Source organism: Lepidochelys olivacea, assembly GCF_965140295.1.
Source record: "Lepidochelys olivacea isolate rLepOli2 genome assembly, chromosome: 6".
Classification (NCBI taxonomy): Eukaryota; Metazoa; Chordata; order Testudines; family Cheloniidae; genus Lepidochelys; species Lepidochelys olivacea.
Genome location: NC_140416.1, coordinates 91093840 through 91114533, shown reverse-complemented (window position 1 = coordinate 91114533; position 20694 = coordinate 91093840). Strand labels below are relative to the sequence as shown.

General features: G+C 42.4%; 1 protein-coding gene across 1 annotated transcript in view; it reads left to right on the top strand.

The window, feature by feature from the left end:
• Window positions 1–20694, top strand: part of CEP128 (centrosomal protein 128) — a 447165-nt gene that overhangs the window by 131866 nt on the left and 294605 nt on the right. Inside the window, exons 13-14 of the mRNA XM_084632372.1 lie at window positions 6003–6353; window positions 19031–19681. Of these exons, the coding sequence (XP_084488498.1) occupies window positions 6003–6353; window positions 19031–19681 (1002 nt within the window). The remainder of the gene's footprint in view (window positions 1–6002; window positions 6354–19030; window positions 19682–20694) is intronic.

Here is a 20694-nt window from a genome sequence, read left to right as displayed (position 1 = left end):
CAAGTTAGTGGTCTGGGGCCTTAGTGTAGAATGCCCTGCTAGCAACCCTCTCTTTCTTCACAGTGGGGCTTCCTCTGAGATGCCTTCACTGACTACAGCTGTGGCAGGATGTCATGAGGAGAGAGGATTTCTCTTAACCCTGGTCTACACTACAAGTTTAGGTCGAATTTAGCAGTGTAAGGTCGATTTAACCCTGCACCCATCCACACGACCAAGCCTGTTTTGTCGACTTAAAGGGCTCTTAAAATTGATTTCTGTACTCCTCCCTGGCGAGGGGATTAGTGCTAAAATTGACCTCGCTGGGTTGAATTTGGGGTTGTGTGTATGCAATTCGATGTTGTTGGTTTCCAGGAGCTATCCCAGAGTGCTCCATTGTGACCACTCTGGACAGCACTTTGAACTCCGATACACGAGCCAGGTACACAGGAAAAGCCTCGGGAACTTTTGAATTTCATTTCCTGTTTGGTCAGCATGGCGAACTCAGCAGCACAGGTGACCATGGAGTCCCCCCAGAATCATAGAGCGTAGAATGTGACTACGCTCCCCCTGTCATCTCCGTCCCTAAGGTTATCGCAGATTAGAAGGCGAAAAAACTGCACTGGCGATGACATGTTTTCTGAGCTCATGCAGTCCTCCCGCACTGATAGGGCACAGCTTAATGCAGGGATCGGCAACCTTTGGCATGTGACCCGCCAGGGAAAGCCCCCTGGCGGGCTGGGCTGGTTTGTTTACCTGCCGTGTCCACAGGTTTGGCTGATCGCGGATCCCACTGGCCCTGGTTTACTGCTCCAGGCCAATGGGAGCTGCGGGAAGTGGTGGCCAGCACAGCCCTCTGCCCACACCGCTTCCTGCAGCCCCCATTGGCCTGGATCGGCGAACCATGGCCAGTGAGAGCTGCGATTGGCCAAATCTGAAGACGTAGCAGGTAAACAAACTGGCCCGGCCTGCCAGGCAGCTTCCCCTGGCCTGCCGCATGCCAAAGGTTGCTGATCCCTGGTAATGCATGGAGGCATTCAGTGGTAGAGGCCAGGAAAGAATTAAGTGAGCATGAAGACCGGAGGCAGGACACGATGCTGAGGCTAATGGGGGAGCAAACTGACATGATGAAGTGTCTGTTGGAGCTGCAGGAAAGCCAACAAGAGCACAGACCCCTGTAGCATCCACTGTATAACTGCCTACCCTCCTCCCCATGTTCCATAGCCTCCTCACCCAGACGCCCAAGAACGCAGTGGGGGAGGCTCCGGGCACCCAGCCACTCCACTCCAGAGGATGGCCCAAGCAACAGAAGGCTATCATTCAAACAGTTTGATTTTTAGTGTGGCTAAAATAAGCAATGTGGTCTTGTCCTTCCCTCCTCCCCCACCTCACCTGGGTTACTTTGTCCGTTATCTCATTTTTTTTAATTAATAAAGAAAGAATGCATGGTTTCAAAACAATAGTTACTTTATTTTGAAGCGGGCAGGGTGGTTGGCTTACAGGGAATTAAAATCAACAAAGGGGGCGGGTTTGCCTCAAGGAGAAGCACACACCACTGTCACACCGTAGCCTGGCCAGTCATGAAACTGGTTTTCGAAGCCTCTCTGATGCACAGTGTGCCTTGCTGTGCTCTTCTAATCGCCCTGGTGTCTGGCTGCTCAAAATCGGATGCCAGGCGATTTGCCTCAACCTCCCACCTGCCATAAATGTCTCCCCCTTACTCTCACAGATGTTATGGATCACACAGCAAGCAGCAGTAACAATGGGAATGTTGGTTGCGCTGAGGTCTGACCAACAGTGCCAGCGAGCTTTTAAATGTCCAAAGGCACATTCTACCACCATTCTGCACCTGCTCAGCCTATAGTTGAACTGCTCCTTACTACTGTCCAGGCTTCATGAGCCATGGGAGCAAGGGGTAGGAGCGACCACATGGTGCTGCCGGCTGAGAAAGCAGCCTGAGGCAGAAGCCTCCAGCTCGCAGGAGAGCAGAGTTGCGGCAGAAGTGGTGGAGCTGTACACCATGCCATGGAGGTTGCTAGGTGCTGGGCAGGGAAGATGTTCCAAGAACCCCTGGCCAAGCTACATGTCCGACGAGGACGGCTACCAGTCCTACTGCACTGTCTGTTGCAGAGTTGCAGGAGAGCAGAGTTGCAGTGTAAGCTAGCCATGGTATGGCATCTGCACGGGTAACCCAGGAAAAAAGGCACGAAACGATAGTCTGCCGTTGCTTTCATGGAGAGAGGGAGGGACGACTGACGACATGTACCCAAAACCACCTGCGACAATGTTTTTGCCCCATCAGGCATTGGCGCTTAACCCAGAATTCCAATTGGTGGCGGAGACTGTGGGATAGCTACCCATAGTGCACCGCTCTGTAAGTCGATGCTAGCGCGGTAGTGAGAATGCACTCTGCCAACTTAATGTGCTTAGTGTGGACATATGCAATTGACTGTATAAAATCGATTTCTATAAAATCGACCTAATTTCGTAGTGTAGACATACCCTTAGGTAGGTTCCAAGCCACTTAGGACTTTTTATAGGTCAAATAGTCATAAAATTTAATCCAGAAATAGACAATTACTTTGTTCAGTGATCTCAGAGTGTGTTGTTGGGAAAGCCTGGAATCCAAGAGTGGCTTCATCTACGCTTTAAACTCAGGATTTTACCAAGATAAAATAGCACTGTGTGCTTCTTTTTCTTTGTCTAGTTAATCTTGAGAATAAGCACCAAGATAATGATGCTTTGTCAACAATATTATGAGATCATCCACTTAATAAGTGCCCTGTGCTTTGCTTGTGGCCTTTGCTGGACTGGTATATCAATAAGATATAGACAGACTGTGTTTACTTGAATTCAGATGGAAATAAGTTATAAAGTCTTAGTATTGGTGGGTAGAGAATTTACATTATTAGATGATTGATAATTAATAGTAATATTTAATTAAAAGGTATAGTTGTTTATATATCTCCGTAGCCCCATGTAGATGCCTCTCCCACCTCTGAAGATTAGCCCTTCACATCACAGAACCATACAATTTGACATACCAAAGCAGATGAATAATCCATCAAATCTGGTATCCAGCCTCTGGTATCAGCCAATGCCTAAAGTTTTGGAGAAAGGCAAGTGCGCTATTCTAATGTGCTTGGTCAATAGTATAACAGTGTACATGGAGGAAAGCAGGGAAATTCCTTCTTGGTGTCCTGAAGCATAGGAGATGACATACGCACATTACTCTGAGAACCCTTAAGGATAATCCTTTTCTTTTTACCCATCCTCATGCCCTTTTTGCATGGCAATCATCCTTCCTGCTGACAGCATGGGAAGACTCTTACAGCTCTTGAACATCTCCCTTTCGTCATCTGTAATAGAACATGGCTTCTTCTGGAGGCTCAGTGTTGCAACTGTATTGGCTAGTGGGGTTAACTGTAGAGTCATAACAGTTAGATTTCTCTTTCTAGAAGCTGAGCCTATTGCCTCCCCGTGCTCTTTCAGCATCTGCTGTTCTCTGAAAAAGAGGTGAAGGTCTCAAAATCCGATGTCAAACATTCTAGAACATAAAGTTGCCTCTGGACCCATGAAGGCAGCCAGATTGGGTGAACACTAAAAATCAAGTTTCTACAAACATCACTGAAATGGGGGAAACAAAGATTACATGATACATAAGCAAAATTATTGCTAATAAATAGAACATATGAACGGCCATACTCTGTAAAACCAAAGGTCCATCGTGGCCAATGCCAGGTGCCCCACAGGGAATGAACAGAACAGGTAATCATTAAGCGATCCATCTCCTGTCACACCATCCCTGCCTATCCTGGCTAATAGTCATTGATGGACCTATCCTCCATGAATTTATCTAATTCTTCTTTGAACCCTGTTATAGTCTTGGCCTTCACAACATCCTCTGGCAAAGAGTTCCAGAGGTTGACTGTGTGTTGTGTGGAAAAAATACTTCCTTTTGTTTGTTTTAAACCTGCTGCCCATTAATTTCATTTGATGACCCCTACTTCATGTGATATGAGAAGGAGTAAATAACATTTCCTTATTTACTTTCTCCATGCCAGTCACGATTTTATAGACCTCCTTACTCGTCTCTTTTCCAAGCTGAAAAGTCCCAGTCTTATTAATCTCTGTTCGTATAGAATCTGTTCCATACCCCTAATCATTTTGTTGCCCTTTTCTGTATCTTTTCCCAATTCTATAAAATATCTTTTTTGGGATGGGCCGACCAAATCTGCATGCAGTATTCAAGATGTGGATGTACCATAGATTTATATAGAGGCTATGTGAAATTTTCTGTTGTCTTATCTATCCCATTCCTAATGATTCCCAACATTCTGTTAGCTTTTTTGACTGCCACTGCACATTGAGTGGATATTTTCAGAGAACTATCCACAATGACTCCAAGATCTCTCTCATGAGTGATTACAGCTAATTTAGATCCCATCATTTTATATGTATAGGTGGGATTAGGCTTTTCAATATGCATTATTTTGCATTTATCAACATTAAATTTCATCTGCCATTTTGTTGCCCATGCTATTTCATGAAGCATTTGTGGAGCTTTAATATACAGAAAGATGGTTGTATAAATTGGAGAGGCTGCAGACTCATTTATGTAGAGAGCGATGAATGTCAGAATATGTAAGAAGTTTAAAATTACATTTCCTTTTGACCTTTCTATATTAAAATTAAAATAGAAGGAAAGCATAGATCAGGGATCGGCAACCTTTGCCATGCGGCCTGTCAGGGAAATCTGCTGTCAGGCCGTGCCAGTTTGTTTACCTGCAGCATCCGCAGGTTTGGCTGATCACAGCTCCCACTCGCCGCAGTTCACTGTTCCCAGCCAATGGGGGCTGCAGAAAGCGGCGTGGGCCGAGGGATGTTCTGGTCACTGCTTTTTTAATAAAACCCTTGTAACGGGGTGCAGACTTACCCAGCAGCGCCTCCTACTGGCTGTCTGGGAATTAGCTCTTTTTACCAGCTCCGGAGTGCCCTCTGACAGTGTCTTGCCATCACTGGCCCCTGTGTCCCTCCCGGACCCCGGTGTCCTTTTACCTGGGGTGCTGCCCCTCCAGGCAATACCCCACAGATCTGGGTCGCCCCTCCCCGGGAAACCCCCCACCTTCTATCGCCACCTTGCCTCAGCCTATGGACTACTGCCAGTCACCATCTAGCCCCCTTTCACTCAGGCCGACTGCAATCTGTATAAGCCAGTCGTCATGGGGTTTGGACCTGATGCCTCCGCCTACTCTTGGGCTGCCCTGTTGCAACCTCAGTACCCTGTCTTAGGCCGTCTGCCAGTCCTGCAGCCTGGGGCTTTTCCAGTCTGGAGCCTCCCCACCCCTCTGGCCTTCCCCAGCCCTGCTTCACCTCAGGTACCCTGGTATGCTCCCCAGGAGCCAGGCCTGTCTCCCCCACAGCTAGAGGAGACTCTGTGTGCTCCAAGCAGGGCCCTGATAAAGCCAGCCGTGGCCTGACTGGGGCATGGCCCCCAGCTGAGGCTGCTTCTCCCAATCAGCCCCGCTCTTCCTTCCCTGCCACAGCCCTCTCCCTGGGCTGTTTTAAGCCTTTTAAGGCAGGAGCGGGTGACCACCCCGCTACAACCCTTTTAAAATTTTTTTGTCTGCTTATGAAACATTCAGGAACAGGTGGTTGAGTGAGGGAATATTTGACTTGTGATTAAGTATTAGATATTGGCCTCAGTCACAAAACTTAAGCCAGGATTTTAAGCACCAAAAGGGGACTATTTGGATTCCAGGTACTTACAGTAAAATTCAAGATAATATAAATGTACTGTTTGTGCCCTCTGTTGGAGCACTAAGAGTTGCCATTATAGGGAGATGTATTCTGTGATATAACAGGTTTTTCTATCTTTAGTTATAATGATCTTCTAAGTTGTTGCACATCATCTATAAATTGGAAAGTGATTTATTCATAAGCTACACTGTATGTTGCTTTACTACTATTTCATATTGTGTATCTCTAAGGACTGTACTTTTATAATACAATATGTTTGTATACAGGTGTTAACATCTGACTTGGAAAACAGGGAGAAGCAGCAGCAAAGGATGCTGGACCAGCTGAAGGAGATACAGAGCTGCTACAAGGCCTGTGAGAGTGAACGTAGGCAAACTGAACTCCAAACTGCTGAGCTGGCCCAGCAACTTGAAGAGTCTACTAAGGAAGCAGATCGGTACCTTGCTGAATTCAGGAAGTCTGAGACCCTTAGGCTAGAGACTGAGAAGAAGAAAGAAGAGTTGAAAGTGAAAGCTCAGGAATCCATTCGACACTGGAAGCTAAAATATAAGAAACTGGAACGTGATATGGTGAAACAGAATGAAACCATCAATCAGCTGATGGACAAGAGCAATCAGGTAAGAGCAGAGCCTTTATTTTTCCTCTCCTTTCCCTTTTTATTTTAGAAGTGGAGAGGAGGATGTGACATATGCACCTGCCATCTAACCACTGCACTGTGACTTTACATAGGCCACAAACCAAAAACCGGTATATCAATAAGATATAGACAGACTGTGTTTACTTGAATTCAGATGGAAATAAGTTATAAAGTCTTAGTATTGGTGGGTAGAGAATTTACATTATTAGATGATTGATAATTAATAGTAATATTTAATTAAAAGGTATAGTTGTTTATATATCTCCGTAGCCCCATGTAGATGCCTCTCCCACCTCTGAAGATTAGCCCTTCACATCACAGTACCATACAATTTGACATACCAAAGCAGATGAATAATCCATCAAATCTGGTATCCAGCCTCTGGTATCAGCCAATGTCTAAAGTTTTGGAGAAAGGCAAGTGCGCTATTCTAATATGCTTGGTCAGTAGTATAACAGTGTACATGGAGGAAAGCAGGGAAATTCCTTCTTGGTGTCCTGAAGCATAGGAGATGACATGCGCACATTACTCTGAGAACCCTTAAGGATAATCCTTTTCTTTCTACCCATCCTTATGCCCTTTTTGCATGGCAATCATCCTTCATGGCAGATACTAATGACTTTCTGTTGACCTATGCTGGATTCATACTGTCAGCCTAGAAGGAAAAGGAGGGGTTTAGATTTAATAGGAACTGGGCAAACTTTTGGGAAAAGGGGAGCTTGCACAGGAAGGATTGGCTCCACCTAAAGCAAAATGGAACCAGGTTGTTGGCACTTAAAAAAGTTGTTGAACAGTTTTTAAACTAAGGACTGGGGGAAAGCTGATGGGGCAGAGGAGCATGTGGTTCAGACAGAGGCATCCCTTAGGGGAGGAGCTATTAATGGAGATTCTCTATGTCCTAGTAAGGGGGAAAGGATGGAAGATGATAAAATACGGGTAGGATCTGATGAGAAACAGCAAATGAAAGAGAGTCCCATTCAATTACATCGTGTAATGGCAAACAGCTAAAAAGTGTCAAGTTTTAAAAGTGCTTATATACCTATAATGCTAGAAGTCTAAATAATATGGGTGAACAAGAGTCCCTTGTATTAAATGAGGATATTGATATAATAGGCATCACAGAAACTTGGTGGAATGAGGATAATCAATGGGACACAGTAATACCAGGGTAAGAAATATATTGGAAGGACAAAACAAGTCGTGCTGGTGGATGAATGGCACTATATGTGAAAGTAAGATTTTTACTTCATTTGATTCTGTGCTTTAATGAACCAAACTGTACCATAGAATCTCTATAGATAGTAATTCCATGCTCAAATAAGAAGAATATAGCAGTAGAGATATATTACTGACTACCTGACCAGGATGGTGATGGTGACTGTGAAATGCTCCAGTAGATTAAAGAGGCTACAAAAATAAATAACACAATAATAATGGTGAATTTCAGCTATCCCCATATTGCCTGGGTACATGTCACCTCAGGACGGGATGTAGAGATAAAGTTTCTTGACACCTTAAATGACTGCTTCTTGGGGCAGCTAGTCCTGGAACCCACAAGAGGAGAGGCAATTCTTGATTTAGTTCTAAGTGGAGCACAGGATCTGGTCTAAGAGGTGAATATAGCTGGACTGCTTGGTAATAGTGACCATAATATAATTAAATTTAACATCCCTGTGGTGGAGAAAACATCACAGCAGCCCAGCTGTACCATATCATGTCAGAAAAGGGAACTACATAAAAATGAGGAAGTTAGTGAAACAGAAATTAAAAGGTACAGCACCAAAAGTGAAATCCCTGCAAGCTGCATGGAAACTTTTGAAAGACACCATAATAGAGGCTCAACTTAAATGTATACGCCAAACACAGTAAGAGAACAAAAAAGTGCCACTGTGGCTAAACAACAAAGTAAAAGAAGCAGTGAGAGGCAAAAAGGAAGTTAAATCCTAGTAAGGAAAATAGAAAGGAGCATAAACTCTGACAAATGAGGTGTAAAAATATAATTAGGAAGGCCAAAAAAGAATTTGAAGAATAGCTAGCCAAAGACTCAAAAGTAATAGCAAATATTTTTTTAAGTACATCAGAAGCAGGAACCCACGGGGCCACTGGACGATCAAGATGCTAAAGGAGCCCTCCAGGACAATAAGGCCATTTCAGAGAAATTAAATTAATTCTTTGCATGGGTCTTCACGGCTGAGGATGTGAGAGCGATTACCTTGGAACGGGTCCCATATGAGGAGAGATTAAAGAGGCTAGGACTTTTCAGCTTGGAAAAGAAGAGACTAAGGGGAGATATGATAGAGGTATATAAAATTATGAGTGGTGTGGAGAAAGTGAATAAGGAAAAGTTATTTACTTGTTCCCATTATATAAGAACTGGGGGCCATGAAATGAAATTAATGGGCAGCAGGTTTAAAACAAATAAAAGGAAGTTCTTCTTCACACAGCGCACAGTCAACCTGTGGAACTCCTTGCCTGAGGAGGTTGTGAAGTCTAGGACTATAAGAGTCTTTCAAAGAGAACTGGATGAATTCATGGAGGTTAAGTCCATTAATGGATATTAGCCGGGATGGGTAAGGAATGGTGTCCCTAGCCTCTGTTTGTCAGAGGGTGGAGATGGATGGCAGGAGAGAGATCACTTGATCATTACGTGTTAGGTTCGCTCCCTCTGGGGTACCTGGCATCCCGTTGGTAGACGGGATGCGGGGCTGGATGGACCTTTGGTCTGATCCAGTTTGGCCATTCTTATGTTCTTATGAGGTTTTGGAACAAATTGATAAACTAAATTGTGATAAGTCACCAGGACCAGATGGTATTCACCCAAGAGTTCTGAAGGAACCCAAATGTGAAATTTCAGTACTATAGTTTGTAACCTATCATTTAAATTCACTTCTGTACCAAATGACTGGAGGATAGCTAATGTGACACCAATGTTTTAAAAAGAGCTCCAGAAGTGATCCTGGCAATTACAGGCCGGTAAGTCTGACTTCAGTACCAGGTAAACTGGTTGAAACTATAGTAAAGAACAAAATTGTCGGACACATAGATGAACATAATTTGTTGGGGAAGAGTCAACATGGTTTTGTAAAGGGAAATCATGCCTCACAAATCTACTAGAATTCTTTCAGGGGGTCAACAAGCACGTGGACAAGGGGGATCCAGTGGATATAGTGTACTTAGCTTTTCAGAAAGCCTTTGACAAGATCCCTCACCAAAGGCCCTTAAGCAAAGTAAGCTGTCATGGAATAAGAGGGAAGATCCTATCATGGATTGGTAACTGGTTAAAAGATAGGAATCAAAGGGTAGGAATAAATGGTCAGTTTTCAGAATGCAGAGCAGTAAATAGTGGTGTCCCCCGGGGTCTGTACTGGAACCAGTCCTATTCAATATATTCATAAATGATCTGGAAAAAATAGTAAGCAGTGAGGTGGCAAAATTTGCAGATGATACAAAACTACTCAAGATAGTTAAGTCCCAGGCAGACTGTGTTGAGCTACAAAAGGATCTCTCAAAACTAGGTGACTGGATAACAAAATGGCAGATGAAATTCAGTGTTGAGAAATTACAAGTAATGCACATTGGAAAACCTAATCTCAACTATATATATAATATGATGGCACCTAAATTAGCTGTTACCACTCAAGAAAGAGATCTCCGAGTCACTGTGGATAGTTCTCTGAAAACATCCACTCAATGTGCAGCAGCAGTCAAAAAAGTGAACAGAATGTTGGGCATTGTTAAGAAGGGGATAGATAGTAAAACAGAAAATATCATATTGCCTCTATGTACATCCATGGTACGCCCACATCTTGAATACTGCATGCAGATGTGGTCGCTCCATCTCAAAAAAGATATATTGGAATTGGAAAAGGTTCAGAAAAGGGCAACAAAAATGATTAGGGGTATGGAATCGCTTCCGTATGAGGAGAGATTAATAAGACTGGGACTTTTCATCTTGGCAAAGAGACGACTAAAGGGGCATATGATTGAGGTCTATAAAATCATGACTGGTGTGGAGAAAGTACATAAGGAAGTGTTATTTACTCCTTCTTATAATGCATGAACTAGAGGTCACCAAATGAAATGAATAGGCAACAGGTTTAAAAGAAACAAAAGGAAGTCTTCACACAACACACGGTCAACCTGTGGAATTCCTTGCCAGAAGAAGGTATGAAGGCCAAGACGTAACGGGGTTCAAAAAATAATTAGATAAGTTCATGGAGGATAGGTCCATCAATGTCTATTAGCCAGAATGGGCATGGGTGGTGTCCCTAGCCTTTGTTTGCAAGAAGTTGGGAATGGGTGACGGGATTGATCACTTGATAAATACCTTTTCTGTTCATTCCCTCTGGGGCACCTGGTATTGGCCACTGTCGGAAGATAGGATACTGGGCTAGATGGATCTTTAGTCTGACCCAGTATGGCCCTTCTTATGAGTCCATATTAATTACTTGTACTCTAAGCTTTTCAGTCTCCTTTCTAAATTGGTATGATTTGTTAACAACACTTTAGCTTGTGAAAGCAAAAAAAAAAAAAATTACTTTTCACCATTAATACTGTTTTTCCTTTTGCACTTCTGTGCACAGCTTAGATGGGGAAAAGGAACTAATCAGTTTCACTTTTTGACTGGTGTAAATTAGCTTCTGCTCCAATATTTGGGTTGCTAACACTGCAGAAAAATGTTTAAACCCAACCCCCCCCCAAAAAAAGTCAGTGTACATCATTAACATAATGCAGTATTAAAGAGGGACGGGAGATGGAGAATGATTTAAACTAAAACTACAAGGGGAGTTTTTTAATCAAGGCAGAATGTAACTTAAAAGATGGTTTTGGTAATTGCTTATCTGCTCTGAGGGCTGTATTGTTCTTTGAAGTTCTGTTTTGTCATCCCTTCTGCTCATAGAATCATGGAATATCAGGGTTGGAAGGGACCTCAGGAGGTCATCTAGTCCAACCCCCTGCTCAAAGCAGGACCAATCCCCAACTAAATCATCCCAGCCAGGGCTTTGTCAAGCCTGACCTTAAAAACCTCAAAGGAAGGAGATTCCACCACCTCCCTAGGTAACGCATTCCTGTACTTCACCACCCTCCAAGTCAAAAAGTTTTTCCTAATATCCAACCTAAACCTTCCCCACTGCAACTTGAGACCATTACTCCTTGTTCTGTCATCTGCTACCACTGAGAACAGTCTAGATCCATCCTCTTTGGAACCCCCCTTTCAGGTAGTTGAAAGCAGCTATCAAATCCCCCCTCATTCTTCTCTTCTGCAGACTAAATAATCCCAGTTCCCTCAGCCTCTCCTCATAAGTCATGTGTTCCAGTCGCCTAATCATTTTTGTTGCCCTCTACTGGACGCTTTCCAATTTTTCCACATCCTTCTTGTAGTGTGGGGCCCAAAACTGGACAGAGTACTCCAGATGAGGCCTCACCAATGTCAAACAGAGGGGAACGATCACATCCCTCGATCTGCTGGCAATGTCCCTACTTATACATCCCAAAATGCCATTGGCCTTTTTGGCAACACTGTTGACTCATATCCAGCTTCTCATCCACTGTAACCCCTAGGTCCTTGTCAAGGTTCCTCCCCCACTCTGAATTCTAGGGTACAGATGTGGGGACCTGCATGAAAAACCTCCTAAGCTTATCTTTACCAGCTTAGGTCAAAACTTCCCCAAGGTACAAAATATTCCACCCGTTGTCCTTGGACTGGCCGCTACCACCACCAAACTAATACTGGTTACTGGGGAAGAGCTGTTTGGACGCGTCCTTCCCCCCAAAATACTTCCCAAAACCTTGCACCCCACTTCCTGGACAAGGTTTGGTAAAAAGCCTCACCAATTTGCCTAGGTGACTACAGACCCAGACCCTTGGATCTGAGAACAATGAAAAAGCATTCAGTTTTTTACAAGAAGACTTTTAATAAAAAATAGAAGTAAATAGAAATAAAGAAATCCCCCCTGTAAAATCAGGATGGTAGATATCTTACAGGGTAATTAGATTCAAAAACATAGAGAACCCCTCTAGGCAAAACCTTAAGTTACAAACAAGATACACAGACAGAAATAGTTATTCTATTCAGCACAATTCTTTTCTCAGCCATTTAAAGAAATCATAATCTAACACATACCTAGCTAGATTACTTACTAAAAGTTCTAAGACTCCATTCCTGTTCTGTCCCTGGCAAAGACGACTACAGACAGACCCAGACCCTTTGTTTCTCTCCCTCCTCCCAGCTTTTGAAAGTATCTTGTCTCCTCATTGGTCATTTTGGTCAGGTGCCAGCGAGGTTACCTTTAGCTTCTTAACCCTTTACAGGTGAGAGGAGCTTTCCCCTGGCCAGGAGGGATTTCAAAGGGGTTTACCCTTCCCTTTATATTTATGACAGTCCTTTTCTGCAGATCTGCTGCCTAGCCATTTGGTCCCTAGTCTGTAGAGGTGCATGGAATTCTTCCATCCTAAGTGCAGGACCCTGCACTTGTCCTTGTTGAACCTCATCAGATTTCTTTTGGCCCAATCCTCTAATTTGTATAGGGCCCTCTGTATCCTATCCCTACCCTCCAGCATATCTACCTCTCCTCCCAGTTTAGTATCATCTGCAAACTTGCTGAGGGTGCAATCCACGCCATCCTCCAGATCATTAATGAAGATACTGAACAAAATCGGCCTCAGGACCGACCCTTGGGGCACTCCACTTGATACCGGCTGCCAAGTAGACATGGAGCCATTGATCACTGTGTGATTCTTCTAGAGAAGATACAAGACCAAATGGGCTGTGGTGCAACGAGCCATGTGCATTACATTCAGCTCTGTGTTGTGTCTTTGTCAGAGGTGAGTGGTATAGTGTGGGCTTTTTCAATGTCTAACTAACACTAGGATCTGTATAAGGCCATACTGACTGAAACTCTGGAGGTGATGGGTAGTGGGCTTTGGTTGGCTATGTCACAGGTAATTTTTTTTTACTGTTTTTAGTGGGTTTGAACATCCTTTATTCAGGAAGTTTGGAGAGAGGATTGAATACTCTGTTTCTGAAATATCAACTGGTGGTGCTGGACAAGAATGCTCTGAGCAGAGTTAGGTGACACTGATTATAATAGTGGTGGCTGGTCTTCATTGGAGCTCCTACTGGTGGTAGTGATAGTAAGAAATTCTCCTCTAAAACAGAGCAGCATAGCTTTCCTTATTTTCACTTTGCGGGATTGGTGGCTGATTTAGAAGGAACAGCACTACCTCTTGAGTCGTCAACACAATTTCTTGCAGCACTTGGGATTTTTTTTTGGAGTTCTCCCTTCCAAGTTTTCATTATCATCTCACTCTATGCAATTTTTCAGTGCTGGTGGAATTACAACCCAAGGAGGGTGTGGTTACATGCTTAGAGTGGTATGATTAATGAAATTTTCATCTTTCAGTAATTGGCTGAAAAAATTAGCATTGTAATTGCAATTATAGAGTCATAGATTTTAAGGCCAGAAGGGACCACGAGGTCATCTAGTCTGACCTCCTGTGTATCACAGGCCACCCAGGATTCTCACATTAACCCCCAAACCAAAATTAAACCAAAGTATTACAGCTCACAGAAACGTAGACTGTTATGTGCCGGGGGCAGAGAATAAGAGGGACTGAGGTGCACTAGTGCCCGAGGTCCCCCCCCATGACAGGCAAATGATTATGAGATACACCCAAATAATCCTGGCAAGTGACCCACAACCACACAAGACCAAAAGAGGAAGACCAAAACCTCCCAAAATCACTGCCAGTCTGTCCTGGGAGAAGCCTCCTTCTTGACCCCCCATATGGATATCAATTAGACCCTGAGCTTATGAGCAGAAACCAGCCAACCAAGTACTTGAGACAGAGAATGCTCAGTGCTACCTCAGAGCCCAATTTTGGTCAGTATAATAGGCCTTGGTCTCAGTAAAATGTGTTTTGAATAATAAAAGTTTAAAAAACAAACATGTAACCTGAAATAATTGAAATGTGATCAAACCGCATTTGTCCATCAGCAAACCGCTTTAACAGAACGTTACGGTTGGATGGGTTCAGCCTAAGATTTAAAGCTGAGGAAAAGCCAGATCAAAGATTGCACATAGAACTTTAACTCTTCCCTGTTGTATGTGTGCATTACAGTATAATCATTAATATGAACACTGTGGCAAATGGCTGACACTATTGTGGTGGGTCCCATGCTTTTCCTTGGTGTGGTGGGTCAGTGTGCTGCCCCTTGCCCTTATTCTTGGGCATTGATGCCTCCACTAGTGCCCTGGTGAGGGAGAGAAGGGGAACGGGGAAGGGACCCGGGTCCGTCCCCTACTCCAGGTCCCAGCCCCTTCAGTTTCACTGGCTCCTTACCCTCTTTCCCCTTGGGCAGGGTTTCTCTTGGTCCTCTGTGTGGTAGAGTCCCTCTGCTCTGCTTGGGCAGGGTTTGTCTTCCCCTGGTACTCCTCCAAACTACAGTCAGTTCTCTTTCCCTTCTCTTGTCTGACTGAATAGGGTTTTTTAAATTAGGTCTCTGGCTTGGTCTTAATTGGCTCCAGGTGCTCTAATTAACCTGTAGTAACCTCTCCTCAATCCATGGGAATAAGGCCCTGATCATCCTGGGGCTTATATAGCTCCCATCGAACTTATATAGCTCTCCTGCTGCCCTTTGGTCTTTATCACAACACACACACTTTCTGTGTTGTACGATTTGCCCACAACCATAGACACATATATTACATGTGTATTGTATTGTCTGTGCTAGAAAGACCTATGAAAGCCCTGTGCACTATACAAGATGAAACTTACGAAGTTGTAAATACTTTTAAAGCTGTTTTGGAGGTTTTGAGAAATAGTATGAGATGGAGCTTTTGTGCATGTACATACATCATTAAAGACAGTAATGTAATCTATATAGCTAGAGTAAAGGTTCTTCATGCAATCTTAACAGGCATTTCCTGGCTGTTTTTTAGTAGTGGTTCTGAGGATGAATAAGTTGAAAAAATTTCCATACTTTCCAAAACTTTCCATAGAACAGTAAGGCAACCTTCTCTGAAGAGAGGTATCTCCTGTTAAAATGTCAGCATTTTGTCCAAAATTAAAAAAACAAAAAACAACATACTACCTAAAGTTAGGCTCTGAAATGCATATGTAGGTATCTACATAAATAGCTAGATTTTCAAAAACTGATGGGCACCTGTCATAAAAATAAAGAAAAGGGTAGCCACCTTTCTGTATACAGTGCTATAAAATCCCTTCTGGCCAGACGCAAAACTCTTTCACCTGTAAAGGGTTAAGAAGCTAAGATAACCTCGCTGGCACCTGACCCAAAATGACCAATGAGGGGACAAGATACTTTCAAATCTGAAGTGGGGCGGGGGGAGAAACAAAGGGTTCGTCTGTCTGTGTGATTCTTTTGCCGGGAACAGATCAGGAATGCAGCCTTACAACTCCTGTTAAGTTAGTAAGTAATCTGGCTAGAACATGAGTTAGATTTCCTTTTGTTTAATGGCTGGTAAAATAAGCTGTGCTGGATGGAATGTATATTCCCGTTTTTGTGTCTTTTTGTAATTTAAGGTTTTGCCTAGAGGGATTCTCTATGTTTCGAATCTGATTACCCTGTAAGATATTTACCATCCTGATTTTACAGAGGTGATTCTTTTACCTTTTCTTTAATTAAAATTCTTCTATTAAGAACCTGATTGGATCTTAAGAACAATGAAAAATCAAGGGTTTGGGTCTGTGTTCACCTGTACAAATTGGTGAGGATTCTTATTAAGCCTTCCCCAGGAAAGGGGGTGTAGGGCTTGGGGGGATATTTTGGGGGAAGATGTCTCCAAGTGGGCTCTTTCCCTGTTCTTTGTTTAACACGGGTGGTGGTGGCAGCTTAGGGTTCAAGGACAAGGCAAAGTTTGTACCTTGGGGAAGTTTTTAACCTAAGCTGGTAAGAATAAGCTTAGGGGGTCTTTCATGCAGGTCCCCACATCTGTACCCTAGAGTTCAGAGGGGGGAAGGAACCTTGACAGCACCCAACAGCTCTCACTTACTTCACTCTCCTTGCACTAAAAGCAGCCTAGCCTTTCCAAATGGTCCAAAAAAGCCCTACACCTTTGGGCTGAAACCAGACCTAGAAAATTTCTGTGAAGGTTTTAAAGCTCCTTTATACGTGCTAATCAACAGCTCTGTCAGGAAAGTAGTATCCCAATTTTATAGTTGGAGAAAATTTGTGACCTAGAAAGGCTAAATGAATTGCTCAGGGTCACAAGTCAATTGGCGAATGAGGGAATCAAACTACCAGTTCCCCACTGTAACCATTAGACCAGAGTCCTGATGCCATGTCTTTGTACAAAATAGCATCATAGGGTGTGGTATAGAGGATAGAGCAGTGGATTTGGACTCAGGAAATCTGATTTCTATTCCTGGCTCTGCTGCTCACCTGCTGGGTGACCTTGGGCAAGTCATTAACCTGCGTGCTTTAGTTTTCCCATCTGTAAAAAGGATATAATGATATTTCCCTCCTTTGTAAAACACTGAGATCTGTTGAGGAACAGCAATAACTAGGTATTACAATTATTATTCACATTTATAAAGCACAATAGGATAGGGCTTTACTCAAATTTTAAAAAAATTCCCCTACCCTGAGAAGCTTAAAAATTTAAATGAAATCAATGTAGAACACTTAATCTAGACAAAGGAAAACAATAGAGAAAGGAAGGATGAGGGTTAAAACAAAGATAACATGAGTTGTATCGAAAGTGAATAATGTATGTTTTGATATTTTAAAATAAAGATGGAGATAGAGCAAACAGTGAAGAACAGTATGGGAGTTGAATACATGAAAAAGAAAAAGGAAAGAAGGAGGTTTGAAGCTCAGTTACAAGCCCACAAAACTAGTTTTTGTATAAAAGGATAGAGAAGCACAATCTTTGTGATGGCAACTCAAATAGTGCTGTAATGAGATTGAATCTTCCTACAGATATTGTATTTAAGGTTGTCTGACTTGGATTTTTCTCTTTTAAGTTTTAAATTTTCCCCATTAAAGGTGCGTAAAAATGCTAAATGGTACTGGTATGGTTTTATCCTTATTTAAAAATCGGTTTAAATCTTGTTTTCCACATTAGAGGTTATCAGCACTTTGTTAACAAGTTTGACAGATGTGTGTGACATCTGAAAAAAACTTTTTACTAGTGGATCTATAATATAAAATAAACTGCATGTCATTATGGGGACAAAACACAAATATCTTGTATGTTTTTTTTTTTTTAAATAGTGACACACACACACTTTGCATCTGAGGGTTTTAGAAAGATACAGCATTTATCATGAGCTTCAGGGAACTAGTTGAAAATCATTTGGGCATCTTTAAAAATTTACAAACATAATGATCTAGTGTCTCAGATAAACTGGGATTTTTTTTAAAATACAGCATGAAGTCCTTGCTTTTGATACATTTGTTGAAAGTGATGATTGAAAAATATCAAACTTGAATTCTGAACATAATTTACAGTTATCTGAGTTTTTCCAAATATTTGCAAGCTTCATTTGCACATTGGTTGTAGCAGGCTTCCCTAGATGTAATTTTCTGCTGAGTTATCAGGATAGTTTAACAACGTCTTGGCCATGTGGTTAGCCTTCCACAGGATGTTGTTTCATTTTCTAGAATTTTTAAATTGTTATTCCTTTTCTTCTTAGCTTTCATATATTGTCTCGACAATGAGAAAGTGTATAATACATATAAAACATAGAAATATAAGTACACATTTTTAAAGTTAATGCAATCAATCACCATTTTAAATACTTGAAAAGGATTTAGGATAAGTGCTAAATTATTGTTCTTGAATACAGTCCTGCAGTCAACATGCAGTTTTAGAAAGGCTAGAACACTGATGCACTCCCAGATAAAAGTTGCTATGGTTGCTACTCTATTTTTAAATCCATATTTAACATATGTTTTATTTATAAGTAGACTCTTGTATTGATATTTGATAGCCTCTCAGTATAGTTTACTGTCAAACATAAACAAATCTCCTTCACTACTTTTAAGAATTAAAAAATCCAGTAGTGGATCTAATGTAATATAGGGAAATCTCATGCAGGCCCTTATCATTGTCTCATCTTGGTCCATGAATGTAGTGACACTCCTGATTAATAGCAGAAAGTATCGTAAGTTCCCATATACTTTGGGAAAGGAATTTTTAAAAATTATTTTATAATGCAAACAGATACTGGAAGAAGAAACAGGGGCGGTGTAAAATTATTGATCAAACAGCATCCCGGGCAAGCCAAAATACTGAAGGATAAATATTCAGGTGCCCATAAGGTAGTTTCTCTGCCTTGTTGCTGTTTATTTCTTTTTCTTCCATAGTACTATCCCGTAGAAAGCAGTATATTTCAGACTGCAAAGAGGGTGGGAAAAATGGAAGATTGACTCAAATTGGCCCCTATTCAGTGAGTTACTTAAGCACGTGCCTATCCTCAGGCTTTCGATTAGTCCCATTGACTCAGCGCAACTACTTGCAAGTTTAAAGTTAGCTAAACTCCCAAGTGCCTTTGAATCAGGGCCATAATCTGTAAACATTTTCTCGTCTTACAGTATAAAGTTTGTTTCTTGCTTCCAAACAGCATAGTTTGCACCAAATTTTGATCTAATAAATTTTTAGGTAATAATCTTTTTTTCATATTACCTAGGTCCTTAAAGAAAAGGATGACTTGAAGGCTCAGCTTCTCTCTGCTATACATCAAATAGAAAACCTTCGGAAGGAGCTGAGTGATGTGCTTACAAAGAGGGCCCAGCAAGAAGAGGAACTCCACTGTAAGGAGGTGAAGCTCAGTGAAACCAAGTCTCAACAGATAGTTCTTGAGCAAGAGATCAGGGAAGTCCAAGATACAGCAAATAAACTGGAGAGTGAGTTGCAAAAGCAGATTCTGGTACAGAACCAGATGAGAAATGAAAAAGAACGTTTAGAGGAAGAGCTTGAAACAGCTAACACGATCAATGAAAAAGACCAGGAAAGATTCTTAGAGATGCAAAAAGATATAAAAAACTTAAGTGCTATTCGAGCAGAGCTGACAAACAGAATAGCAGAGGAAGAGAAAGCCAAGAAAGAGATTCTCAAGAACTTTTCAGACCTTCAGAAACATCAGGAGTCTAAGCAAGAAGAGATGACTACAACTAGTTGGCAGCTGAAGACGGAGAGAGATGTTCACCAACAGGAGCTGGCAGATCTTAGATCAGAGTTGCAGAATGTGAAAACAAAGCATGAGAGAAATGTTCAAGAGCTGATAAAGCTCTTTAGGCAAGAAAAGGATGAGGCAGAGAACCACATTAGAAGGCTGAAGGTAACTTTTGTTGAATTCTGCTGTTGATTTTTTTTTCTATTAGGCCATGAACTTAACAAAGCATGAACTTTTAAAGATTTTTATGTATTTCTGAACACTGCAGAAAAGATAAAGCTAACAATAAAGGGGTTCATACATATTTAGTCTGGTTGAAATGGATTATAGCAAATTAGGGACTGCTTCTGCATGATCACTGAAGCCTTTTAAGAAGAATTCTGGAGTTCCAGTAAAGGTAGTGTGACAGGGTCAGGCCAGATGGCTATAGGAGAGTAATAGAAGGCAGATATATTAGCCCCAGGCTAAGTAGGTCCCTTTTCCCTGGGTAAGCTAACAAGGAAGGTTCCAGAAGAATTAGGAACCTTCTGGAGACAATTAAGACAGGCTGATTAGAACACCTGTAGCCAATCAAGAAGCTGCTAGAATCAATTAAGGCAGGCTAATCAGGGCATCTGGGTTTAAAAAGGAGCTCACTTCAGTTTGTGGTGTGCATGTGAGGAGCTGAGAGTAAGAGGCACTAGGAGCTGAGAGTGAGAATGTGGACGGTTGGAGGACTGAGGTGTACAAGCATTATCAGACACCAGAAGGAAGGTCCTATGGTGAGGATAAAGAAGGTGTTGGGAGGAGGCCATGGGGAAGTAGCCCAGGGAGTTTCCAGGAGGCACTCTAGACAGCTGTATTCCACAGGGCCCTGGGCTGGAACCTGGACTAGAGGACGGACCCGGGTTCCTCCCAAATCCTCCCAACTCCTGGTCAGACACAGGAGGAGTTGACCTGGACTGTGGATTCAGAAAAACGGCCAAGCTGAGGGCTGCCGTGAAGCTCCAAGGCAAGCAAATCCGCCAATAAGCGCAAGACCCACCAAGGTAGAGCAGGAACTTTGTCACAGTAGATATGGGATAGATAACCTAAAACAGGACATATTTCAGAGGTATAGAGGTTGAAAGATCTGGGTGAAGCCCTATTATGTCCATAGTAGCTTTAAGACAAAAGCCCTCATTAGTACAAAAGTAACT